This window comes from Perognathus longimembris, chromosome 16 (assembly GCF_023159225.1).
Source record: "Perognathus longimembris pacificus isolate PPM17 chromosome 16, ASM2315922v1, whole genome shotgun sequence".
NCBI lineage: Eukaryota > Metazoa > Chordata > Mammalia > Rodentia > Heteromyidae > Perognathus > Perognathus longimembris.
In genome coordinates this window covers 58,393,999-58,420,911 of record NC_063176.1, presented here as the reverse complement: position 1 = coordinate 58,420,911, position 26,913 = coordinate 58,393,999, and the positions used below count along the sequence as shown (strand labels likewise).

Here is a 26,913-nt window from a genome sequence, read left to right as displayed (position 1 = left end):
TGTTCCTGGCTAACAGGAGGATCTAAGTAGAGGGAGTATGCTACTGGACGGAAGGTGCTTTCATCTTCAGTGTATAGAGTGCATTATCACAGCCTGATATTCTGGTCAGACCCTTCTCAGTCTCAGAAACCCTCTGCTACTGATTGCCCCCCTCCCACATGAACAAGCACAAAGACCACTCCTCCAACTTTCAAAGATACTGTCGTCTGATTTTTTTACTTTATATGACTATGTATACTCTTGTATCTAGCTTCTTTTGATCAACATTGCGGTTGTGGTAATCACCTGTGTTGTCATAGGCAGGTGTGGGGCATAACATTGCTATTGCTATTGCTGTTTAATAGTCCATATTTTTGGAGGTGTTTTTGGTGGTGCTGGGGTTTGAACTCAGGCTCTCACTTTTGAGTCCTGAAGCGAGCTATGCCTACAAAATTTTTATTTTTTACATAAACTCTTACACTTTTTCCCAGACCAGTCCTGGACTTTATTTCTCCTACCTCTGTTGAGTAACTGAGATTATAGGAATGTACCAATATGTCCAGGCTAATTGTCCATTTTTATAATAAGGTAAGTTTTTGCTTTTACATTTGTCTTATGGATGGCAGGCATGCAATATCCAGTTTGGGACTACGATAAGTGCTGCTACTGTAGAGATTCTTGTACATATCTTTTGGAGACAAATTATGCATTTCTGTTGGGTATTCCCTGTGACTACTTGGTCACAAGTTATATTTGGGTTTGACTTTGATAAATAACTGAGTGGTGGTGCTTGCTCGTCATTGGGAGTATGTAAGTGCTCACATCTGTTTGCACACTTTCTGTTTTCTGTCACATTTCTGTTTTCCACATTGGCACATGGTGGATGTGTCTCAGTGGTCTTGGCTTTGTGTTTTCTTCTGGTGAAGAATACACTTGAGCACCTTCCCATTCACTTCCCTGTCATTATGATATCTTCTGTAAAGAATGTGTTCATTTTTGCCCATTTTTCTATCCTGTGAGTGCATGATGTCCCTCCCTTTCTGGCTTGTCATTTCAAGGTAGACATGGCACACTGTTGGATCTTTACATATAATCTTAGTTACTTATTATTTTGTCTTCACCAAGAAGGAGCAATTGAATTCCCTTTGATCTGTTGGTGGGCCCTTAGTTCCTATCATATGCCTATTGTAGGTAGCAGATTAACATTGACTTCCAAGGATCTATTTGAAGCTCTACTTTCAACTTTCTTGAGTATAGACCTATAAGTTAGATGACTAGGCCATACAGCCATAGTTATCTAGAGATGCTCCTGAGTATCTCTAGGGCCCTGACAGATCTAAACTAACCTGGAAGCATACCTATAGCTTCTTCTGCTTCCTACTGGGAGCATTTCCTTCCCATATCACTGATATTTGAATGCTTGGCTCAGGGTCTGCTTCTAGGAGTTCCCAAAAAGCTGATGCTGAAGAGTGGTATCTAGTCGTACCCCTCCTAGTCTCTAGTAAGAAGGATACTTTGGACAAACAGCACATGCTTTGATGGAGTGCTGGAGTTCCATCATGGCTCTTTTCAAGGGGACAGAGTTGTTATTTATTGGTTTTGGATTCTTAACTATTTTCTCTTTAATGAACAGTCTTCTCATATAATCACCATGCTCCCTGGCACTTCTTCTCTATCTACCTGGTAGACAAAAGTTCTAAAAAAGAAAACAAAACCTCCTAAAGCAAGTAAGTGGTTTTAAACTGACCAGGGAAGAGCAACAACAAATAGTTACCATTGCCAGAGTTTATTTCCACCCAGACTCACATAAAAAATGATTTATTCTGCTTTATACATAAGATGATCTGGAGTTGATTGTTAAGGAACACTGTTCAGTGTAACTAAGAGAAACAAGGTCAGTATGCAGAATATATCTGACATAGGAGTTTCTGGGCAAGTTCATAAAGCAAGAGATTCTTATCCTAGGCCGGACAGGAGTGGCCCTGGCTGCCAAGTCCTGTAGGAAGCTCAGGCCTCTTATCTCAAGAAGGTCCCTTCTTTCTTGGGGTGGGAGTGGGGTTGAGGCTAGAGACAAAGCCATGCCCATTCCTCCAGCAAGCTCAGGACAAACTCCCAGGGGCCAAGTTGACAGGTCAGAGACAAAGTCCAAGACTGTGAGAGCTGACCATGGTGGAGCACCTGCAGCAGTCAGTTGCAGACCAGCTGGTGTGGGGCTCCGTTCATCACAGTAGGGGAGATAGGACACAGCTGGAATGTGGTCTTGCTGAGCTAGGTAGGGCCATGGAACAGTAGTTTGAGGTTCCCACAAGTTGCCAGAGCATTTTAAAGTTTGCTTTCTTACCTTAGTGATTTCAAACTTGGAAATAAGCATGCTTGTGGTCAATACCTCTTATCCTGGTGTGTTTGAGTGTGCAGGGCATGAAGCCAAGGACATCCCAGACACCTGAAGGTTTTGGAGAACATAGTCATTTGTTGACAGTGGCACTGTAGATGTGCCTGGCTCCAAAGTACCTGCCCACAGTTGTCACCTGATAATCATGCAGAAAGCCAGAGCCAAGTCAGGTTCCACTCTACATATGTATATATATCACTAGCAAAAAGAGTAAAGATGCAATGAAATGTTTTCATTGGAATTTTTAAAGAAATGTCTAAGAATTGTGTTTTGGAGTAAGTTATTACAGTATTTGGCACATCAAGTAAATGTTATGTATCAATCTTTGAGGCTGCTCATGTTTGTCTCTCAGTCATTTGCCTATGGTCTTCCTAAGTGTGATTTTTTTCTTACATTTATTCTCTTTGAGTACTCTGAGCTTGTTGAATCTCTGGGTAGATGTCTTTAGTAGGTTTCCAAATCTCTAGATATTGCTTCTTGCTCCATGTTCTCATTTTCCCATGTGGGGTTGCAGTTAACCTGTCTGCCATGTGTCTCTCACACACTTTTCTAGTCTTTCCTTCCTTTTTCTGTTGAGATCTATTTGGTTTTCTTTTTTCTTTTTATTTTTTGCCAGTCCTGAGGCTTGGACTCAGGGCCTGAGCACTGTCCCTGGCTTCTTTTTGCTCAAGGCTAGCACTCTGCCACTTGAGCCACAGCACCACATCTGGCCATTTTCTGTATATGTGGTGCTGGAAATTGAACCCAGGGCTTCATGTATACAAGGCAAGCACTCTTGCCACTAGGCCATATCCCCAGCCCCTCTGTTTGGTTTTCTAATCTAGTATCCTTCACGAATCTTCTTTCCCAAATTTTTGTTGCATCCTTGCAGTTAGTTCTTAATTTCAAATGAATGCATTCTCCCATTCTTGCTTGTTCGCTTAGCCTTTGGAAATATTCCAGTTGTTAAAATTCTCCATATACTCATCCATTTTGTGCATACATCTCTCTATTTTCCTTAACATATTAAGGTTATTTTTAAGTCCCTTTCTGTATACCTCTTTATAGTATCTGTTTTATTTTGAGGGTTTTAGTCAATCAGTGTTTTGTTGTTGTTGTTTTTGCTGGTTCTAGGCATTGAACTTAGGGTCTGGACACTGTCCCCGATCCTCTTTGTGCACAAAGCTAGTGCTCTACCACTTGAGCCACAGCACCACTTGCGGCTTTTTTTCTGAGTAGTTTATTGGAAATAAGAGTCTCATCTATTTTCCTACCTGGGCTGACTTTGAACCACGATCCTCATATCTCAGCCTCCTGAGTAGCTAGGATTACAGGCATGAGCCACCAATGACCAACTGTGTTTTTCTGTTTTGTTTTGTTTTTTAAACATGCCTTATGAAATATTTTCAGATTTTGTTATAGTTACAGTAATTTTAAGAAACTGAGCTCTAAATTCACACAGTGGCATGATGGCTGCTAAGGAGATTGCAGAGTGGAGAGAAGAGAGGGGAGGCTTAGAGATAAAGAAGGTAAGGGCATCGGGGAGCAGGGAAGAGTAGTGCAGAAGGTGAGGAAGAAGTCCACTGTGGTGTCCAAGGGAGCAAGGACTAGAAGAGACTTTTGAGTTTGGGGATGAGCCGTCTACAGTGGGGATAGGCACTGGGGGTCAGATACATAAGACCTTCTATAAGAAGCTGTCATAGCACTGTCCAGCCTCACTGGTCTTCCGGAATACTTCAGAAATCTCGAGGGGCTCAGTGACTCACTTGCTGCCACAAATATGCAGCAGGTCAGGACTATCCAGCTGGTGGCCACAGGGTGGCAGGCAAGGCTGGAAGAACTATTATTCCTCCTCTCCTTAAAATGCAGATGAGTTACCAGGGTGTTTCCCTTAGCAGGCTGTGCTTGACTGCCAGAGGTTACACTGAACAGACTTGGGTGACTTGTGTTTGCTGTCCTGGTTCTTAAGCCTTACAAAAGTTAAATCTATCTTCAGAAACCAAAGGTGTAGGTGCCATGATGTCATCATCACATTCTACAGGGGAAGACGCAGAGAGGTTGGGGCTTACTCATGGCGCTAAGCTGGTGTTAGGCTATAGGGTAGGGATGTAGACCTAGAGGTTGTTCAGCCTCCACAGTCTCCACCATAGTTTCTTCCTGTGGTTACCAACAGAGGGGTGTGGAGTGAGGGTGGGGCTGAAGCACCACCACTCAGTCCCCTTCACATCCCCCTGCCCGTTCCTTTACCTCTGGCTCACCCCAAACTGCAGGTCTCTGCCTCAATCCTGGCTGCCTTTATTTGACTTTTGCAGGAAGGATTATCACTCTTGAGAGTCTAACACTGACCGGTGGTGACCAAGGTGATCTGGAAGGGCAAGTCACCATGTTCAATGCAAGAGTGAGGTGCCGTGAGCTCCTCCGGTGGATTTGTGCTGTGTCTCCTATTACTAGGTTACTCTAAAGGCCTCATGTATGTTTGAATGTTTGGCCACAATTAGCACGCTAAATGGCATCAGATATTCTTTTACCAAAGGAAACCTGATAATCAGGAAGACAAATCAAGCTTGGACTCTGTGCAGACCAAGACTTCCTATATTATAAATTTCACAATTCACTCTTAAGATATTTTCAGTCAGGTTTTATAACTTGATAGACTATCAAGAGAAAGTCCTATGGCATTATTCTCATTGTCAATAATATAGACTTTAAGAAAATTATTCTAATAACCATAAAATAGCATTTTCATTCAACATTGGACAGAGTTCATCTTACCCACCTGTTATCCATGTGTCACTTGGAATGTCTTCTATTATACATTTCTCCTCTCGTTCTCCTACATGGAAGTAAAAGGCAGCTGAAAGTGAAAACATAAAACATAAAAGAAGTGTTAGCATTCGCATTTCTGTTGGTTTAGTCCCTCCTCGCAGTGGTACTTTCTTTGAAATGGATCGGTTACAAGTGACACTACTTACTGGGTATTTGTATTCCATCTGGTAATTTGTAAAATTGATTGTTGTGAGAAGTGACATATGGTGTTGTGCGAAATGACATATGGTGCCTACACGTGAGCAGGAAACTGCAGCAAATTCCAGAAAACAAGATAAAGACATTTGGACCTTGGGGCCTTTCCAAGCATGATGGCATCAGAGTTCCTTTCAGTCTACTGCTTTTTAAAGACTTGTAAGTGTTCTGATAGAGCTAGTTGTCAAGAAAGAGTGCTGGAGGTAGTCCCAGTGCCCATCACAGGGCCTTGTGGTACAGAACCTAGGGCCTGCCATTGTGGTCAGTTTGGCAGGGTCATTTAGTGGTTCTTTCTGCTGCTTAGAAGAAGATGAGGGATGAAGGATGGGAGGAGCAAAGGGCAAAAGTGAGCTGGTATGGGAGAGGAAAATGGGGGTGTGGAAATGTTCAAGACTGAGAAGAAGGGAGAGGTTAGATTTTTCAGCTCAGGCCTTACCCTGATGAGACTCATAAGACAAGAAAGAATAGTCACAAAGTAATCTTTTAGATTCTTTGTTTATTTGTTTTGTTTTTGTTGCCATTCCTGGGCCTTGGACTCAGGGCCTGAGCACTGTCCCTGGCTTCTTTTTGCTCAAGGCTAGCACTCGGCCACTTGAGCCACAGTGCCACTTCTGGCCATTTTCTATATATGTGGTGCTGGAGAATCGAACTCAGGGCTTCATGTGTACGAGGCAAGCACTCTTGCCACTAGGCCATATTCCCAGCCCCTGGCTTTTTTAAAATATATATATATATATATATATATATATATATATATATATATATATGTGGTGCTGAGGAATCGAATCCAAGGCTTCATGTATAGGAGGCGAGCACTTTACCACTACCCCATATTCCCAGCCTCATTTAGATTCTTTCAGCCATGTTATCTTTTCCTTGCTTGCTTGCTTTTTGTGCCAGTCCTGAGGCTTGAACTCTACCACTTGAGACACAGCTCCACTTCCAACTTTTTAGAATTTTATTGGAGATAAGAGTCTCATTGACTTGCCTGCCCACTCTGGCTTCAAACTGTGATCCTCAGATTACAGCTTTCTGAGAAACTAGGATTACAGGCAAGAGACACTAGTGCCCAACTCACTGTTTTCTTTTTAATCCTTTTATTTTGAAGTATTTGTAGATTTTCAAAAGTTGCAAGAATAATAGGAACAGATCCTGTGTACCCATCCTAGCTCCCCCAATGTATCATTCTCTTGAGTGAGATAGTACAGCACGTTAGCGGTACCAACTTTGCTTCCTGAAGCACGAGGGCAGAAGTTGTAGGGCCCTCACGCGTCCTCTCCCATCCCGCGGGTGGAGAAGCTGGGGCGTGCCCTGGTGTGAGAAGCTATGGACGGTGTGTAGTCGCGAATAACGCCCACCCAGTCCCCTTATGTTTAAGTAACAGACTCAGGATGCCAGGCGCATGGGGGATCCATCAGGTGGAAAATCCGAGGTTTTATTCCAGGGTGGGGATTATAAGCAGTAATGGCGGTAGGAAGGGGAGGGATTTGGAGTGGCTAACTAGGCACAGCAATAGGCTGATTATGAGCTGTCCATCACAGTGACATCACAGGACTTCCTCTAGGGGCGGTCGTCACATCCCATAGGACCACCCCTGGGTTCCGCTCGCCGCCATCTTGGCACACACGCGGTCTGAGGCGGGAAGTGGGGCTAGCAGGCAGGTGGGGCTAGCAAGCAGGCGGCCCCAGAGGTGGTCCTGCCAGGGCCGCCTCTTAGCACTGCAGGCAGTGCCCCACAAGAAGTTAAGCACTATTAAACACGTGACATCCTATTAAGTACTCTTAAAGGCCATTAGAGTTCTTAGGTCTGCATAGGGCTTTTGTTAAGTCTCTTTTTGTATATACTTTTAGTGCTTTCTGTGAATGATTAAAAGTATCAAGAGTTGCCATTTGATAGTACTCACCCTTGTGCCCCACATTCTCTAGTGAGGAGCAGTCAGCCAGGCTCTCTTGTAGTAGATCAGTGCTGTTCTTGCCAGGGTCTAGAGTTTCTGGAAAAGCACATGAGCACTGAGTTCTTCTTAGTCATAAATCATATTAGTCCCTAACTAGAGAGTTGCCTGTCTTTTGGGGCACTGAAGCCAAGTACTGATTCCTCTCTAGCCACAATATCCTAGCTGCTTTGTTTCCAGTAAGAATCAGTTGTTCAGAGTGGCCACTGTCATGTTATATCCACTGATCTGGATAATTCACTACAACTTGTACATTAACACCTGCAGCTTCACCTTGCACATTTATTCCTTGTAGATATTGCTTTCCTTAAACTGCAGAAACAAACCTCTGCCAGCTTAAGGGAATGCTGTGGCTGTCTTGATATTGTGTGTAAACCCCTAACCACCCCATGTCAGCTTTAGCTGTTTGGCTTTCTTACTATTCATGTACTCCCTGAGTAGCACTTTTAATTCCCTTCAAGAACTTGTCCTTTGGGGCTGGGTATATGGCCTAGTGGAAAAGTGCTTGCCTGGGTTTGATTCCTCAGCACCACATATATAGAAAAAGCCAGAAATGGTGCTGTGGCTCAAGTGGTAGAGTGCTAGCCTTGAGCAAAAAGAAGCCAGGGACAGTGCTCAGGCCCTGAGTCCAAGCCCCAGGACTGGCAAAAAAAAAAAAAAGAACTTGTCTTTTAGCTGGGAAGGAGTCTTAGTTGTAGAGTGCTTGACTAGGATGCACGAAGCCCTGGGTTCAATTCCTTCGTACCACATACACAGAAAAAGCCAGAAGTGGCACTGTGGCTCAAGTTGTAGAGTGCTAGCCTTGAGCAAAAAGAAGCTCAGGAACAGTATCTAGGCCCTGAGCTCATCAAGCCCCAGGACTGACAAAACACACAAACAAACAAACAAAAGAACTTGTCTTTTGCATTCACAACATGGCTTACTACTTGGTGTAAGAGATCTGGTTTTAGGCCTGTCTCAGTTTTCAGCATGCCTCAGAGACCATTGTGGAGTTCAATGGCTAAATTCAGTGTTGTGTCCTCAGGGGACAAAGGTGGCCAAGAGGAGGGAGAGAGATGGAAGAACACCAGTCAATGGAGGCGTCAGAAAACACACAACATTTATTATAAAATTCACCCTCTTGTTTGGGTGTGGCTCCTGTCATCCACAAACTATTGTCAGTGATCACATATCACCAAAATGCAACACAGGGACAGGAAGTGAGCACATGCTGTTGGAAAAGGGACAACAGCAGACTTTCTTGATTTGGGGTTGCTACAAATGTTTTGTCAGAAAAAGAAAAACAAAAAACTAAGCCCCAAACCAAAACAAATTTAAGGAAAACGAAACTACAAGGAAAGAAAGCAATGTAACTGCAGAGGGCAATGGGATGACTGTATTAACATCAGACCCAGCAGCCCAGTGAGTAGAATTCTTCCCAGGAGACGGAGGACACTCCATCATAATCGTGACTGCCTGTGCACACGGCGATAAGGCTTCAGAGTTCATGACACCAAAATTGCCAGGGCTGGAGGAGGAAGATAAAAGACAGTGGCAGCTGGAGATTTAAGCACTCCTCTGTCAGTAATTAATAGAACAAATAAGGGAAGTCGGTAAGGCTAGAGGAAGACCCAAACAACACTTCAACCAGTGTGACCCAGTTTGTCCCCTTTACATTTATGAAATGCTGCCCTTAGCATAATAGAATGCACACACTTTCCCAAGATACTTTCCAAAGATTTCAGTGAATATTTGGCAAGATAGACCTTACAATAAGTTATAAAATTCTCTTGGTAAGTGTGAAAGGGTTGGAATCATACGTAACATGTTCTTGACTGTAAATTAACTAGAAATCAGTAGCAAAATACAGATTAAAAACTCCAAATACAATGCAAATTCAACCCCTTTTGGGGTAAAGGGCAGTACTGGTGTTTGTACTCTGGGCTTCACACTCTCACTTGTGTTTTTTTGTTTTGTTTATTTGTGCTCATGGCTGGCTCTCCACCACTAGAGCCAAGCCTTTAGTACTAGCTTATTGCTGATTAACTAGAGATAGAGTCTCACAGATTTGTCTGCCCAGACTGCCTCCAAACTACAATCCTCAGATAACAGCCCCCAGAGTGGCATGAACACCAGTACCCAGCTCTATACATACTTTTAAATAAATCACACATCAAAGAAGTCACGGAGAAGACAAGAAATATTTTAAATGAATTACAGTGTAAATGTATTTCATGTATAGTATACGGCTAAAGCAGTGCTTAAAGAGAACTTGTTATACCTTTAAATACTTACATTAGAAAGCAAGTAAAAGCCAGAGGCAGTAACTCATGCCTGTAATCCTAGCTCCTCAGAGGCTGGGGTTAGAAGAATGGCAATTTGAGCACAGCCCAGACAGAAAGTTCATGGGACCACACCTCTACCAGTAAATCTGGATGTGCTGACTTGTGCCTGTCATTCCTGATACATAGGGAACTGTAATTTGGATGATTGCTTTCTAGGCCTGTTTGAGATAGGATAGAGTAGTGAGGCCCTGTTATAAAAATGATGAGAGCAAAAAGGGATAGAGGTGTGGCTCAGTTGAGCATTTGTCTAGCAAGTGCAAGACCCTGAGTTCAAACCCCAGTACCACCAAAAATAAATATATAAGAAAGAATTGATGATCGGTACACAATGATCGGGATATTTTCTGTCTGCTGTGAGCCGGAATCTGTTTCTCTTAAAATCTTTCTGGCCCCATAGCCAGCTGAGAACACTAGGCCTGCAGCTCTGAAGCCAGCAGTGACTGGCGATGTTATAGCTCGGCAGCAGGCAGTACCTGCTAGTGTTGGCATTTCTGGTTCTCAAAGAGTGATGCAGAGAGCTTTATTCAGAAGAGAAGTATCTTTGTCAAAGGCTGTGGCTGTTCTGTGCCCAAGTAACTGAGTATTTTTATGCCCGTGGCTGTGCTCTGAATGTTCACCCTTATTGTTATGAGGTGTTTAGAAAGTGACTTTAATTCCTCAGGTCCTGGGACATAATGATTGGTTGTTAATTCCCAATCTAGTTTCATCTAAAAATACTTTCCCCTTTGGGTCATGAGAAGGCTATCTGAACTTGAGGAAATAGAAAGGGCTAGGGAGAGGCAGAAACAGGGTATATTGTTTCCTGGTTTTTTTTTGTTTTTTTGGTTTTTTTTTTTTGGCCAGTCCTGGGCCTTGGACTCAGGGCCTGAGCACTGTCCCTGGCTTCTTCCCGCTCAAGGCTAGCACTCTGCCACTTGAGCCACAGCGCCGCTTCTGGCCGTTTTCTGTATATGTGGTGCTGGGGAATCGAACCTAGGGCCTCGTGTATCCGAGGCAGGCACTCTTGCCACTAGGCTATATCCCCAGCCCTCCTGTTTGTTTTGAAACAGTATTGCATCTGTGTGTGTGTGTGTGTGCGCGCGCGCGCATACACGTCCATGTGCATGTGTGTGTGCATATGCTGATCTTGGGGCTTGAACATAGGGACAGGATGCTGTCCCTGAGCTTTTTTTGCTCAAGACTCGTACTCTCCCAATTGATCTACAGCTCAACATCCTGCTAGTTTGGTACTTAACTGAGATAAGAATCTCATGGCCTTTTCTGCTTGTGCTAACTTCAAACTACAATCCTCAGATCTCAGCCTCCTGAGTTACCAGGACTACTGGCTTGAGCCACCAGCCACCTGGCCACTGTTACATCTTTTACTTTCAGAACTATAATGGCCACTTATAGGACTAGCAGTATTGCTGCTTTGAGTTGAAAAGGGGTCTACGGATCTCACAAACTTTTCTGCCCAGGCTGACCTTGAACCCAAATCCTCCCAATCAGCCTCCCAAGCAGCTAGGATTACAGGTGTGAGCTACCACAGCCTGGCTTTATATTGTCATTTTAATATCTGTAGGGTTTATACTAACATTCACTCTTTAATTCTGACATTATGTTTACCTCCTTTTTCCTTGATTGAGTTAGATAAGGATTTATGGAATTTATTGATCTTTTCAAAGATCTTTTTTTTGTTTGTTTGTTTGACTAGATTTCTTTAGCTCATTTTGTTTCCATGTCTGTGTTGGTATTTTTCTCACCATTTAAGACTTTGATTTTGTTGCTTTCCTTCTGAACACATGTCCACCATTGAAAAGTTGCCATCATTCTGTGGGAGTCCTGTGGATCTGTGACCCAGGCCCCTCTGTGTGCTTCAACCTATGATGCACAGGGTTGCTTGCCTTCCTTTGTTGACTGAGACACCATTTTTTTTAACTAAGCTCTGTACCATTTGTATTATTCTCTCTCTCCCTCTCTCCCTCCCTCCCTCTTTGTGTTGATACTGGGGTTTGAACTCATGATTGCCTTCCTGTTGCTGACCACCTCGTCCTCTGCAAACACTGAGCTCAGCACAACAGTTTTTACATTGCTCATGAACCATCTAGGTCAGAATTTACTCCTTCCACAAGTAGCTCTGGGTGTGTACAGGGCCCCCTCTCTTCCCTGCCCTGTCTTTGCCCTTTTAAACTGCTCTGTGCTCAAAGCCCATCGAAGGACCTGTCCAGCCATGAGAGAGGAGGTGGGCATGTCTCATTGTTCTCACAGGATGTTACAGACTCTGCCCTATATGGCTTTGTGACTGGTCTTGCTTGCCATTGTCCTCACTTGACTGCAGTATTCAGTCCATCTGCTAGGGTTTCAATCCATTATGCTGACAACTTTCTATAGTCTGCTTTTGGGTTCTGAGCTCCTACCTGTGTCTGCTTTCCTGATGTCCTGGGTCTGATAATTCCAACTCTAGGGGCTCCTGGGTTTGGTTTTGTAGTCTGCTGAGCATAGCAGAGGGTACGAGGGCTGTGCCGCAGATTGGTGCACGCTCCTTGGGTCCTTGCACGCAGTGGGTTGGTGAGTTCACCTTCCTTGGGTCCCTGTGTGTAGTGGGCTGATGAGTTCACATTTCCTTGGGTCCTTGAATGCAGTGGGTTGGTGAGTTCACCTCCCTTGGGTCCTTGCATGCAGTGGGTTGGTGAGTTCACCTTCCTTGGGTCCTTGCATGCAGTGGGTTGGTGAGTTCACCTCCCTTGGGTCCTTGCATGCAGTGGGTTGGTGAGTTCACCTTCCTTGGGTCCTTGCATGTAGTGGGCTGATGAGTTCACATTTCCTTGGGTCTTTGAAGGCAGTGGGTTGGTGAGTTCACCTTCCTTGGGTCCTTGCATGTAGTGGGCTGATGAGTTCACATTTCCTTGGGTCTTTGAAGGCAGTGGGTTGGTGAGTTCACCTTCCTTGGGTCCTTGCATGTAGTGGGCTGATGAGTTCACATTTCCTTGGGTCCTTGAATGCAGTGGGTTGGTGAGTTCACCTCCCTTGGGTCCTTGCATGCAGTGGGTTGGTGAGTTCACCTTCCTTGGGTCCTTGCATGTAGTGGGCTGATGAGTTCACATTTCCTTGGGTCCTTGAATGCAGTGGGTTGGTGAGTTCACCTCCCTTGGGTCCTTGTGTGCAGTGGGTTGGTGAGTTCACCTTCCTTGGGTCCTTGCATGTAGTGGGCTGATGAGTTCACATTTCCTTGGGTCTTTGAAGGCAGTGGGTTGGTGAGTTCACCTTCCTTGGGTCCTTGCATGTAGTGGGTTGATGAGTTCACATTTCCTTGGGTCCTTGTGTGCAGTGGGTTGGTGAGTTCACATTTCCTTGGGTCCTTGAGTGCAGTGGGTTGGTGAGTTTACATTCTTCGGGTTCTTGTGTGCAGTGGGTTGGTGAATTCATGTTTCCTGGGTCCTTGTGTGCAGTGGGTTGGTGAATTCATGTTTCCTGGGTCCTTGTGTGCAGTGGGTTGATGAGTTCACCTTCCTTGGGTCCTTGAATGCAGTGGGTTGGTGAGTTCACCTTCCTTGGGTCCTTGAGTGCAGTGGGTTGGTGAATTCATGTTTCCTGGGTCCTTGTGTGCAGTGGGTTGGTGAGTTCACCTTCCTTGGGTCCTTGCATGTAGTGGGCTGATGAGTTCACATTTCCTTGGGTCTTTGAAGGCAGTGGGTTGGTGAGTTCACCTTCCTTGGGTCCTTGAGTGCAGTGGGTTGGTGAGTTCACATTCCTTGGGTCCTTGAGTGCAGTGGGTTGATGAGTTCACCTTCCTTGGGTCCTTGAGTGCAGTGGGTTGGTGAGTTCACATTCCTTGGGTCCTTGAGTGCAGTGGGTTGATGAGTTCACATTCCTTGGGTCCTTGAGTGCAGTGGGTTGGTGAATTCATGTTTCCTGGGTCCTTGAGTGCAGTGGGTTGGTGAATTCATGTTTCCTGGGTCCTTGAGTGCAGTGGGTTGGTGAATTCATGTTTCCTGGGTCCTTGTGTGCAGTGGGTTGGTGAATTCATGTTTCCTGGGTCCTTGAGTGCAGTGGGTTGGTGAATTCATGTTTCCTGGGTCCTTGAGTGCAGTGGGTTGGTGAATTCATGTTTCCTGGGTCCTTGTGTGCAGTTGGTTGGTGAATTCATGTTTCCTGGGTCCTTGTGTGCAGTGGGTTGGTGAATTCATGTTTCCTGGGTCCTTGAGTGCAGTGGGTTGGTGAATTCATGTTTCCTGGGTCCTTGTGTGCAGTGGGTTGGTGAATTCATGTTTCCTGGGTCCTTGTGTGCAGTGGGTTGGTGAATTCATGTCTCCTGCGTCCTTGCACACAGGACGGCTATTCTCCTTGCTTTCAAGTCCCTCTGCTGTTACACTCCAGGGAGCTTTAAGAAAAACTTAAAGCCAAGACTCATGACCCCATTAGCTCTGCTTGTGTTTAAGGATTTTCAAGGATCATAGAAGTGCAGGCATGGGATTTGACTAAGTAAGCATCAAGGGTAGAAAAGGTCTTAGCCAATCAAAAGAGTGGTCTACCAGGATCCCCCCCCAGGGCACAAAGGAAATCTCTTCCACATCCAGGCTGCTGGAGGAGGAGTGAGGACTGTCCCCCACAAACCTTGCTAGCCTAGGCTCTGGTCCTCAGAGCGATGTTCTGGAGTCTCCTGGAAGGAGTGCTGCTTGGGAGCGGAGGTCAAGAACCTCCACAGATGGAGTGAGCTTTGAGGATTGCTGCCATGGAGGGCTGAAATGTCCCCAGAGGCCCGGGGCGGGGGGCTAGCTTCCCGGCATGGTGCCTTGGTCTTAGGTCATGCGGCATATGCCTTTGAACCCTGCCTCTCCCTCTCTCTTGCATCCCAGCCATGAAGTGGATGATTTCACTTTACTGTGCCCGTCCCACTTTAATACATGCACCCCATCCAATAGTAGCCCACCAGACCCTTGACTCAAGCCTTCAGAGTTACCTTCAAAATAAATCTTACTATTTTATTATCTCTAGTATCTGTCACCTTTACAGAAAGCTAACACCCCGGGTATCTGAGGACAGAGACCCTGAGGTTAGGTTCTGGAGAAGCACTTGCTTCCTCTGTGGGAAGGGACAGAATGAGGGTCCCTGTGGCTGTGGCTGTTCTCCAGGTGCTGCTCTGGGGTTCCTGTCACTTCTTGCCAGCACTGGGGTCTGAGGTGAACAAACATAATCCTTTATGTTACTGTAATGCAGACCTCTGGCTTCTGAGTCATCACCTCTCCTCTGGTCCAGGGACCCTCTCCTTCTCCCCACCTTGGAGCCATGACATTGCAGCACCTGGAGAATGTGTTTTCCCTCTCCATTCATACCCAAGTGTCTCTCCACCTCAGCGTCAGGAAAGGTACAAGGACAGTCTCCCACGTTTGTCAGGAACAGATCGCTTTTATTCAGATGCAGAGAGATCAGTAAAATGCCATTTCCAAAACTGCCCCTCTTGTATTTCTCGCATGGTTGCCCCGTTGAATGCTGGGAGAAGCACAGAGGTGGCGGCCATCCTGGGAGTGGGTGCAGGGGCAGTGGGTCTGAGGTATCTGACAACCACATGGGTGTGGAACTCCTGGGCCTGGGTGCCTTCTCGACCTGCACTGGTGTGTGTACACTCTCTGCAACAAAGGCAGCCTCCCAGAACAGTAATAAATTACAAGGGACATAATTTAGGGCAGACCTGTGAGCCTCGGGAATTAATCTGTCTGTGGAAGGAGCCTGTTCACCGACGTCCCCTGCCTGCCACAGAAGGCCTCAGTGCGAGGAGCATCCATCAGCCTAGCCTGAGGATAATGTAAAACCAGCCAAGTCGTTGGCCTCCTGGGAGCCCTCTGTGACCACACCTGAGCCCAAAGATCTGGGTTTAGACACAGTTATCAGGGGCACACTCAGCCTCTTCTTCGAGCTCGGGGCAGGGGGTCCCATTGTTGGCAGGCTGGACACGGACATAGCGAGTTCTGCTCTTGGTTCCCAGCTTCCCGCATGGACCTCTGCACAGTCCCCAGGATGACCACAGGGAAAGCTCGCAGTCCAGTGGTGTTTCTGGACCTGGGAAGCACAGGGAAGACCTACCATGTGAGCCTCGGAGTAAGGAGGCATGGAGGGAACGGAAGGGGAGCCCACCCCTGCATATGTTCCCTTCTGTTTGGTGGGAAGGGAGCACATGCCGTCTCAGCAGGCTGCCACAGCCTCTAGAAACACCCTAGTGACCCAGCAGAGCTTTTGGTGTCCTTTCTAGTGGTATCCTAGGGTTTGGGAAATGAGCCCTCACCTGCCTTGTGGCATCGTGAGGCTGGTGCCCTGCTGGCCATGGCGGCTGTGGCTCAGCCCTCCTGCTACACAGACCCATACAGCCCATATAGTTAGACGACCTTGTCCCCCTGTAGGGTTCTACCACTCGAGCCACATTTCCAGTCTAGCATTCTGTTGATTCATTGGAGGTAAGTGTCTCAGATTTGTCTGCTAGGCTGGCTTCAAACATCAGTCCTCAGATCTCAGCCTCCTGAATAGCTAGGATTACAGGCACAAGATCTCCACTGTGATGGCCTGTCTACCTGCAGCATGCCAGAGAAGAGAAGCTGGACATTACCTGAGAGGCTGTCAACGATCTCATTGCCCCTGCTGGCCAGGTCTAGGGCCGGTGGAACAAAGGCCCTGGGGCTCTGCCTAAGCCGCACCAGGGTCACTCTGGCAATTGGAGGCAGAGACTTCAGCCGTGGATAGTAGAATGAGTTTGCCGGGTGACTGGGAGAAGAGGATGTTATCTGAGTGGAGGAAGAAGGGGGAATTGGCAAAGGCTCTGAGAATCCTCCTCTGTGTATATGGCCCCACGGGGCGAGTGCAGGGCAGTGCTAGAAAACCCTCCAACCCCACCACAGTGACACACATGCAGCACATCCAGATCTGTACAGTGCAGCCTCTTCCTGGGTCCTGGGCAGGGGCTAGCCATGGAGGCCACCCGGGGCACAGCAGAAGCGCTCTGGTGCCCACGTCTGTGCACTCATGAGCCAGGCAGGGTGCAAATGGTCTTCTCAACAGACAAAGTAGGGCCTTAGAAACAGAGGCTGGGAGGGAGTGCTCTGCTAGACACCCACATTCTGCTGACCCCCGTATTGCTGCCAACACCCAAGGCAGGAGTGCAGCCCCCTTATTCACTGCAGGCACCAGAAACAGCTTTCTGCAAAAAGCAGCCAAAGACTGGAGTCTCCAGAGGTCTTCCCGGGCAAATGAAAGCCTTCACGCTGTCCCCTGACAAGGCCCTCACACCCAGGCCAGTGTGTACAGCACAGAGTGAGGGGACAGGGGCCCGTGGACAACTCACCTCAGTCACCGTATCCTGTGGGATGGTTGCAAAGTTGGGGGAGGAGAAGGTGAAGCCACTGTCAGTCCCTGCATCATGGGGGTAAAGGTCCAGGGCCACCTGCTCCTTCCACCGTCCTCCCTCACACAGGTCTACACTGTCAACGCCGACAAACCAGTCAGGGCTGGGGATGATGCGCACCACAAAGGACACCTGTGTGTGGTCAGAAGGCTCAGCTTGCAAGAGCTTGCAGGGATCCCCCAACACACACGCGCGCACATACACACACACACACACACACGCACGCACACACACTGCAGCCTACAGCTTACCAGGGAATGCCTGGGCTCCACCTCCAGCTCTGCAGAGGTCTGCCCGGTACCAGTGGGGACAGCGGGGGCTGAGAACACCGCATGTACACTCTGGAGCTTCTCTCCTGCAGCCTCAATCTCCTTCATGAGTGCCCAGGCCTCACCACGCTCTGCAAAGTCCCTCAGGCCATTGCTGACATACTCGTTCTTCCTCCACATGCTGTAGTCAGAGCTGTGAGCTGCCCCTGTGAGGACAGCTTGCTGTGTGAGCAGCCCGCCGGTACTGGCAATTGGCCCTCAGCTTCAGTCCCAGCTGGCCGCCCTGTGGACACCATGCCTCTCCTTTCCAGAGCACCAGCTTCCTGGTGGATTGGCAGGGAGCTCTGTCTACTCCCTCCTCATGTGGACAGTGTCATGTTGCATCTACGAAGGGCCAGGACACCTAGCTGGGTGACCAGTGTCCAGCCAGTCTTGTGCATAACTGTGGTCACCCTGCCCTGGTGGCACACAGTAGGTGTTCAGCAAGTATCTCTTGAAGTAGTCTTATCCAAGGAGAGGGACCCAAAGGGAAGAGCCTCACATCTGCCAGGGTTCCACTTCCCCTACCCTAGCCCTCCCACAAGGTCTAAGGTCGCGTCAAAGGAGCTGAGTGAACAAATGCGCCCTGGGCTGAGGTGGGGAGAGGCTGCCCTTACCCAGCAAGGAGGACCATTGCGCAGGGGGTCGGAACAGGGGATACTGTTTGGGGAAGGCTGTCTGGCTCCATTTGCCGGAGAAGGTGATGCTGTACTTGGCCAGAGGGCGGGCTGTGCAGACTGATTCTCCCCCCAGTGGCTGGCTTGCGGTGGAGCCCAGGGTAGCCAAGAGCAGGGCCCAGAGAGCACTGCCTGGGGCAGCCGTGGCGCTCAGGTTTTCCATCACCTACAGCAGAGGAGGAGCAGCACCAGTGCCAGCACTCGCCGTCCCCAGATTCCCCAGCCCACATGGTCCAGGAAAAGACCTGCAGGCCCTCCCAGGCAGGTGAGGTGCCCCTGTTTCACTGAGCTCTCCTGTTGAGGGCTTGCAGGGCAGCTTGTGGGGGGGGCGGGGGGGTTACCCAGAGGAGGCACCCCGCTCCCTGTGGCTCCCTCCACCCACCCTGGAACCCCAGGACTACAAGGGAACAGGATGCACTGCCATGGCCAGGACCAGAGCAGCAAAGCGCAGAACAGGAGTACTGTTTGAAGAAGGCCATCCGGCCAGTGCCTGAGGTGGGTCTCCATCCTAGAACTGAAGGTTTCTGGCCTGGGGAGAGTTCCAGGAGACTTGGGCCCTCTTGGGGTGTGCTGTGTGCCAGGGACCCCTGTACACACAGTAGGGTACTCACCAGGCAGAAGGCAGGAGGTGGACTGTAGAGCTGGAGCTGGTGGCTGGTCCAGTGCTTGGTCCAGAGCTTCTATGCGTAATGTCAGTTCCTGTAGCCCAACTGCCTCTGCTCAGTGACCGGCCACCTGCCTCAGAGTGGCAGACCGAGCTTGGGACTAGGGACAGAGCGCTTCCCTCCCAGTGGGGAAGCCTGAAGATCTGTGATCTCTGCCCTCCCCACAGGGCTGACTGCAGTAGACCTGCTCCTGCTGAGCTCACTCCCCGCCCCTCAGCCAGGCTGCCGCACCCCTCTCTTTGTCTTTCCTTCTCCCTCCCTCTTGTCCTCCACCCTCCTTCTCCCTCCCCTAACCAGCGTTTGCCCAGCTGTGGATGCTTTGAGGAGTTCTGTACTCAGAGATGGGAGCCCAAGGCCAGGGGCTATGGAAGTGGGCTTGCTGTAGGTGTGTCCTGAAGAGCTCTGTTCTCCACCTGACCTGAAATGTGAGAAGTGGGCTGGGGAGGCCCCAGGGTCCCAGCCCCAGTATCCCTGGCCTCTGTGGTACTGGGTTCCAGCCAAACACAGTGGTCTCTTTGCCCCTAAAACTTCAGGGAGTACTGGCTTGAGGGCATGTGGGGTGATTCCCTCCCAGAGGGTATCAGCACTAGGCCATGGGTGCTCAGGGGTCAGGCATGAGCCACTGAAAGGCTCCACCCTCCACAGGACCCTTCCCTGGTGTGGCTTGTCCTCTGTGCCTCCTCTCAGGAGTCGGTGCAGTAGAGAAGCTGCCCCGGGCTCCGGGCCACTTCCCCTCCTTTGACAAGCTAATATATTCTGAAGTTATTGCTGTTCAATGTCAGGAAAAATATTTACAGAACCCCAGCCATGGGGTCTAGGAACTGCAGAGAAGAGGAGAGAAAGCTTGCTCAATCCTGGACAGCTGTCTCCGCTCTCCAGAAAATCTAGGGAGCTTTTAAGTTTAAACAAAATGCATTCCAGTTTTTATAACATTGTTAATGTTTCACATTTTGGGGAGGGGGGAGAAAGGAGGGAGAAAGAGAGAGAGAAGGAGGGAGGGAGAATAAATAGAATCTACAAGCATAGAATGCAAACAAAAGCAAATGGTCTACCAGTATTTCAAATAAACAACACAGCCACAGAGTGGTAAATGAGCACAGTATTTAGACTCCAGGCCTTGAGGCCAAAAGCAAATTCTAGGCTAGCACTTCTCAAGCTTCTGACCTCAGAGGCTGCCTTCTGCTCAAAGTCACTGAGGACTCCAGAGAGCTTTTTCTCAAGCAGGCTGTCTCCACAGATAGGTACTATAGCAAGTGCTCAGAACATTTAATGTGCCACTTAAAAGTAACAAAATTATATTTCATATTAACACAAGTAGCATACAGTCTTATTTTAAAAGTTATTTTTTTCAAAATAACCTTAAAAATGTATTGTGCATGTAGGCAAATCGTTTTATTATCTGGCTTAAGAGAAGAGACTTGAACATCTACTCCTGCAGTTAATCTTATAAAACGTATGCGTGAAATTGGCGACAGATGTCCATCTCTGCGTTGGATATTGAGAAAAAGACTTTCTTCCATTTTGCCAGATAGTACTGGCCGCTGGAAACAACTCTGAAAACACTCCATGGTCTTAGGGGATGGCTGTGACCTTGCCTGCCCGGGTGGGTCTCTACTGCTCCCCACACATGCTAACTTAAGAACTTGGAGGTCTCTTTCCTGCAGAGCAGTGGGTTCGAGCACTGTGCCCACCCTGTGGGACTGAGTCTTGGGAGCCAGGCTTTCACAGTGACTGTGAGGTTGCAGAGGAGGGAGGGGTGGGCCAGGATGAGCACGGGTTGTGGGCTGTCCTCCCGTGGGCGCTCCTGCCTTCCGGGCAGGAGGGAGGTCTGCACGTGTGAGGATGCCTAGCACCTCTTCCTAGTCCATCCTGCCAGCACCGTGGAGTCCCAGCTCCCGCCGCAGTGAGTGTGCCTAGCCTCTTCTCTTCCAAAAGGAACTCGGGCTTCCTGGAGAAAAGGCTGAGTCTTGGTTTGGAGACTGGAAGTAGATGTGAGCCTGGAACATCCTGCAAGCCAGAAGATGCTGTGGGCTCGTCCAGCTTTTCCCTGTACCTCGTGGCCTCAGCAGGCTCTTCTCCCAGGCCCACCGTAGGAAAGCTGTGCAGCCAAGCACTCAGCCAGGATGTGCGGCGGGTGGGGAGGGAAGCCTGGGTGCCCCAGGCAAGGCTCCAGCCATGGTGCCCAGGACTGCCTCCAAAAGGGCGGGTGGGAGTGTGGCCAGGAGTAAGCGCCCATCGATGGTAGGAGTATCCCCCTAAAAAGCATGTCTGAGAAAATTCTCAAACATGAGGGGACATGGGAAGGATCATTTTCTGAGCTCGGGGACACAAGGAAGCTTGGGGACGGGTGGGCTTAATTCTTGGGCCCTGTGGCTCCTTTGGTTGGGTAGGCTGGGGTCTCAGAGCCGGTTCTGTGCTGAGGCAAGGAGTCAGTTTGTATGGCTGCTTTTTCAGATTTTCCGGGGACCTCTGATCCTCTGGCTCTTCTATAACCAGGATGCTGTACCCTATCTCCCACCGAGGGCCGCAGTAGAGCATCCCTACAAACAAAAGTGTTCCTCTGTGCACACAGGGCACATTCACTCACTAAACAGGTGCTGAGTATCTCTAGAGATAGAGACACTGACGTCACCCCAGTAGCCTGAGGCATCCCCAATCCAGTGAATGTTTTCTTAATTGCTTGACACCTCTGCCAGGTCCTCTGAAGGCCAGGCCTTTCTGGAGGTCACTCTGGCTCTGGGCCAACCTGGTTACCAAGGGAGCTTGGAAGGAGCTGAAACTATAGGCTCTGTGTCTTCAGGGCCAACACTGGGCTCTGTCTGTGCCAGCCCCAGGACTGCCCGTCCCTAGAGCAGCCCCAGGGTCAATACCATTTCCCTGTGGTGGCCCAGGTTGGTGTAGAGTGTGAGTAAGTGATGGACCAACACTCCCGGGGCGTTGTCCACTTTCACAAGTTGCTAACACTGAATGTTTGGAAGCCCTTGGAGTGTGCTTAAATGCCCTCTGCCTGTAGGTGTGGAGGCTGGGGTTGTGCTGCTCAAATTGGATCTGGTGGGTGGGTGTGGGTCCCCCTGCTGTGTCTGCGATATGCAGATTGGGCATAGACAGACGTGGCAGGGCATTCTTTCCTGACCTGCCTGCGTTTTCACCCTCTTGCCCCTGGTCTGGGGCCTTGGCCATGCAGCAGAGTGCCCAGGAAGCCCCCAGGGGTGCTAGAGTCCCCTGGAAGGGGGCAGGCATTCTCCACTGTTCTGTTTGGATTCCGCTGGAGAGAGAGCCCTGCGGCCTAGTATAACCAGGTCTCTTTCTGGGCCTGCCCAGGGCAGGGGCAGCCCCACCACCGTGTCTGATGACTCACACTCCCAATCCTGTGCAGGTGGTGGCGTAGGCTGTCTCCTGCAGAGCTCATAGGCTCCAGGCTGCCCAGGGGGCTGCGTTGCCCCTCACCGCACTGGCCCACATAGCACATACTCGGCCGCCCCCATGCTTGAGCACTGTAATCTGTGTGCACATGCTTTCCGAAGACTGCTTCAGCCCTATGCCTAAGATCCCAGGAATGGGGCCACACAGTCTCTCATCAACATTCCTTCTCCTTTCAGCTCTTCTCTGGCTTTCCTGGGAGACCCTCTAGCTTGCTCCTGCCCCAGGGCCTTGGTCCTCGCTGCCTCACCTAGAGAAACTTCCTATAGGTGCCCCCTCCTCTCTGCCCTTTCCTCCTCTCTGGGAGAAATCTGCAGCAATCTAGTGCAGAGGAGTGCAGGGCCATGCCCTACACATTGTGGCTTTATTTTCAATCAGAGCTTCTGCAGCTGAGGAAATCCACTCCACCAGGGTAAGCAGACAGGGATTTGCTCCAGGGTGTTAAGTGGCTCACAGAGTCATTAGCAGGCTCAAGGCAGACTCTGGCCAGGGCTTCCAGGCCTGACTTCCAGAGCTACACAGCTGTTGGGCAGAAGATTTGGCTACTGGCCCCACCTGCTCAGGAGCCTGCGGAGGGGTAAAGCTGCCCTTACCCTCTTCTCTCCCATGCCTCCATTCCAGGCCAGGTTTTGCAGAGAATGTCTGATTTGGAGGCTAAGCTGGGTCCAGCCTCCAGTCAGTCTTGAGTTCCTCTTTATGGCCTCTGCTATCTGGAAAAGCACCTAGAAGGAGAATGAGAGTGAACCCAGACACAGCACCCATAGCCAACCCCCAGCTGCCCTTCTTGGCTCTATCTAAGGGAAAGTGGGGGCACACTCAGCCCACAGGAGCCCACAGCCTAGTCGTGTCTCTAGGAGCAAGAACCTGCCAACAACTCGTCTACCCAGGTTAGAGCAGCGACCCCACCAGCCACCCTGGCCTGCTGAGACACAGGCTGGGAAAGGGTCTGTTGCAGCCTCGCCCCCTGGTGCAACATCTGACTTCCTTCCAAGTGGGCCCAACCACCCGCAGTGACATCTGCTATGGTGTTTCTTTACTTCCAACCTGAGTTTCCAGGACTTCAGCAAAAGTGGCTTCTGAAAAGACTCCCCATCAAAGCAAGAAACTGGCAAAATTATATATATCAGAACAGATTTTTTAATACTCTGAAAATTAACTGAAGGCGTACAGCAGTCTTGAGGATGTTATTTTACTTTATAAAGAAAATGGGAGAATTTGGGTTAAAAACAAAAGCCAACAATAAAATGTCTTGTGCTTTAACTCCCACCAAGCCCATCCTCTCTCTCCAGCTCTGTGGTAAGCCTTGGAAACACTCTGAATTCATGGTAGAGCCGTAGTCTGGAGCCACAGGACTGGACAGAATGAGACTGGACTTCCTTCAAAGTCTCATTTCCAAAAAGCCATCATTATTTGACCTATTTGGAGGCTCCCAGGGAGTACCCACTTGGGAAGCAGTTTGAATTGGACTTGATTCAGAATTCACCCTGGTGGAAAGCCTAATTTAGCTGCAGTTGCCTACAGAGGTGGCTAACTGTTGGGACATACAACAAACCAATTCTGCCCCCCCCCCCCAAAAAAAAAAAAACTCTGAGAAGCTAGGAAGTGGGCTGTCCACAGGGAGCTTGAAAAATTCCAACATATTCCTGGAATCTAGAAGGCCATGGTGTATTGAAAGGACTGTGTGCTTAGGAAAGATCTGAGTAGGTCCTGATGCTGACCTCTGATTGACCTTGAGGCTCTGCACAAATGAGAAGTGAGGCCTGGAATTGTGTTGGGAACCTAGCCCGATATTCATAGAAAGCCCATGAACAAGACCAGAAAACTTACTGGTTCCAGACATGTAAGGAAATATCTGCCCTATAAATGCCTATAAACCAGGAGAAACCTAGTGGCTCCACATGACAATAAATCCAGATATTACAGACTATATCTTTGTGGTAATGGCTTGTAACACTATTCCTTTGTGTTCTAAATGGCTTCTTAAATCTTTTTTTTTTAAATGTGCCAGTCCTGGAGTTTAAATTCAGGGCTTGGGCACTGTGAGTGAGCTTTTTTGCTCAAGGCTAGCTTTCTACCACTTGAGCCATGGCTCCACTTCCAGCTTTTTGGTAGTTACTTGGAGATAAGAGTCTCATACTTTCCTGCCTAGGCTAGCTTTGGAATGCTTTCCTCAGATCTCATCTTCCTGAGTAGCTAGGATTACAGATGCCTGGACTCATTTTTTAAAGCATTAGTTGAAAGCTAGTGTTATTATAACTTCAATATGTAACTCCACATTATGTTATACATAATTTAAGAGAATAATGCACTTAAAATAATTTTGAGACTATGATTTGAGGTAATCGCTGTATGAAGATTAATTTTGTGAGATGAACAGAGGTTTGGATAGAACTATAAAGGAGCACAGTTGTGTGGACTAGTGATGTTAACCTAGTAACAATTCTAACTTGAGCACTGTAACTTTAAGATGTTAAGCATAATCCTAAGAAAACCGCAGAGAACATAACTAGAAGATATGTGAAAAGCAATGGAGAAGGAATTTAAACATTTCACTTAAAAAAATCAGCTTAACACACACAAAAAGACAGTAATGTAGGGAACAGGGTACAAAACAGCCATGGAGTGGTATCAGGAGGGCTATGGATATGAAACAGGTCACCATAAAGCATTGCATTCAAGCTGGACACTGGTGGCTCACACCCGTAATCCTAGCTACTCAAAAAGCTGAGATGTGAGGATCGCAGTTCAAAGTCAGCCCAGGCAGGAAACTTGGTGAGACTCTTATCTCCAGTTAACTACCGGAAAACTGGAAATGGAGCTGTGGCTCAAAGTGGTAGAGGACTAGCCTTGAGCACCAAAGCTCAGGGACAGCACCCAGACCCTGAGTTCAAGTCCCGTGACCAACAACCAAAAAAATCGCATTCACAGAAGGAGGAAAACCCCAGATGGTCATCTCAGTTGATTCAGAAAATGCATTTGAAAGTTTGGGCTTTGATAATTAAAAAAGAAAACCATGAATAGAAGGAAATTACCTCAACAAAATAAAAACTATGTATGAAAAATTGACAGCAAGCACCATGCTCAGTTGTGAAAGACAAACCTTTTCCTTGAAGGTCAGGAAAAAGACAAGATGCCCCTGTCACTGCTTTGATTGCACACACGACTGCAAGTTCTAGCCTGAGCAATCAATTGAAAAAAAGTAAAGGCATCTAAATTGGAAAGAAGTGAGATTGTTGCTGCCTGCAGGTAATATACAGAACTGAGCAACAAGAAGACAAAATGAACAAAAGCTTGGAGAGCCATTTTTCTCAAAAGTCTATCCAAATGGCCAATAAGCACATGGAAATGTGCCCAGTGTCACTTCTCTCTAGGGTAAAGCAAACCACAAGACAACCAGTGTGCCAGTGGCTCACACCTGTAATCCTAGCTACTTGGGAGGGTCATGATTTGAGGCCAGCCCTGGAAGAGAAGTTCATGAAACTACTTCTCAACCCCTACTTGGGTGCAGTGGTATGTATCTACTATCCTAAGCTACATAAGAGGTTGAGACTGTGAATATCACAGTTCCAAACCACCTTCTATCCCACTGGAGGGGAGCTGGACACGGTGCTTGTGCCTGTGATCCCAGCCATAGTAAGAAGCCAGATCACAGCTCAGGTGCACACTGGGCAGAAAGCAAGGCTGATCTTAGAAATAACTAGAGCTGGAACTATAGCTCAGTAGTGTCATACCAGCCTAGCGAGCACAAGGCCCTGAGCTCAGGATACTCCTTGTACCACCAAAAACAAAACAAAACATTCCATCTTACATTCATTTAGATAGCTGCTCTGGAAAAAACAGCCAATAGAAGGTATTTGCAAAGATGTAAAGAACTTAGAACACTTGTACATTATCAATAGGAATACAAAATGATACAGCTTTACAAAAAAGCAGTTCTTCAAAACAAGAATTTTAAGTAGCTAAGTGTTGGTGGCTCACAGCTGTAATCTTAGCTACTTTGAGAGGCTGAAAATGGGAGGACTGGGGTTCAAAGCCAGCCTGGGCAAAAACAATTGTAAGACCTAGAAGAAAACTGTGAGGAACTGGAAATGTGGCTTAGTGGTAGAGTGCTTGCTTAGCATGCATGAAACACTGGGTTCGATTCCTCAGCACCATATAAACAGAAAATGCCAGAAGTGTCTCTGTGGCTCAAGTGGTAGAGTGCTAGCCTTGAGCAAAAGGAAATCAAGGACAGTGCTCAGGCCCTGAGTTCAAGCCCCAGGACTGGCAAAAAAAAAAAAAAAAGAGAAAACTGTGAGGTTCCATTTCCACAGATGGTGCACACCTGTCATCCCAGTAACTATAGGAAATAGGCATATCCAGGCCCATGCCTACAGAGGACATACAGAGAGCGCATAACAAGTGGCAAATCTAACTCTGTTGTCACCAGCTAATGATTCAGTATCAACTTAACATCAATTAAAAATTAAGGAGAAGTGAACTGAATGTTGTGCTTTACAGAAGGCAGAGGTCCTCTTGATCCCAGGAATTCAAGACCAGACTCAACAACAAGGCAAAAGACTACCTGGGGGGGAATGAATAGAAGCATGAATTTTTAAAAGTCTATAAATATACGTTACCCACAAATGACACATTTGGAGATATGCATAAATTGAAAGAAAAGAATTGCTGAACATATGCACATAACCAGCAGAAATCTCAACTAATTGTACCAATATGAGGCCAAAACAAATGTAAGTTGTGACTCCACCAGAAAAGGACATGGCATGCAGATAAACCCACTGAGAAGATGCAGATCTAACCACTATAAATTGGGATCACTGAGAAA

General features: G+C 47.9%; 2 protein-coding genes across 2 annotated transcripts in view; both read right to left on the bottom strand.

Moving 5' to 3' along the window:
* LOC125364756 (transmembrane emp24 domain-containing protein 11) overlaps nucleotides 1-5,254 on the bottom strand; it is a 28,199-nt gene extending 22,945 nt beyond the window's left edge. Inside the window, exon 1 of the mRNA XM_048364437.1 lies at nucleotides 5,127-5,254. Within this exon, the coding sequence (XP_048220394.1) occupies nucleotides 5,127-5,250 (124 nt within the window). The 5' untranslated portion in view covers nucleotides 5,251-5,254. The remainder of the gene's footprint in view (nucleotides 1-5,126) is intronic.
* A 9,756-nt stretch (nucleotides 5,255-15,010) lies between these two features.
* LOC125364788 (spondin-2) lies at nucleotides 15,011-18,862 on the bottom strand. The gene is made up of 6 exons (XM_048364476.1): nucleotides 18,612-18,862; nucleotides 17,941-18,166; nucleotides 17,267-17,490; nucleotides 16,956-17,147; nucleotides 16,224-16,398; nucleotides 15,011-15,682 (listed from the first exon to the last, which is right to left on the bottom strand). The coding sequence occupies exons 2-6, from the start codon at nucleotides 18,161-18,163 to the stop codon at nucleotides 15,498-15,500; spliced, it is 999 nt and encodes a 332-aa protein (XP_048220433.1). The 5' UTR covers nucleotides 18,164-18,166; nucleotides 18,612-18,862; the 3' UTR covers nucleotides 15,011-15,497.
* Between the last annotated feature and the right edge of the window lie 8,051 nt (nucleotides 18,863-26,913).

Coding starts and splice junctions, on each gene's coding strand:
- LOC125364788 (XM_048364476.1), bottom strand. CDS start 18,163: ATGGAAAACCTGAGCGCCACGGCTGCCCCAGGCAGTGCTCTCTGGGCC. Junction 17,148..17,266: donor TGGAGCCCAGGCATTCCCTG/GTAAGCTGTAGG, acceptor GACCACACACAG/GTGTCCTTTGTGGTGCGCAT. Junction 16,399..16,955: donor CACAGGATACGGTGACTGAG/GTGAGTTGTCCA, acceptor TCCTCCACTCAG/ATAACATCCTCTTCTCCCAG.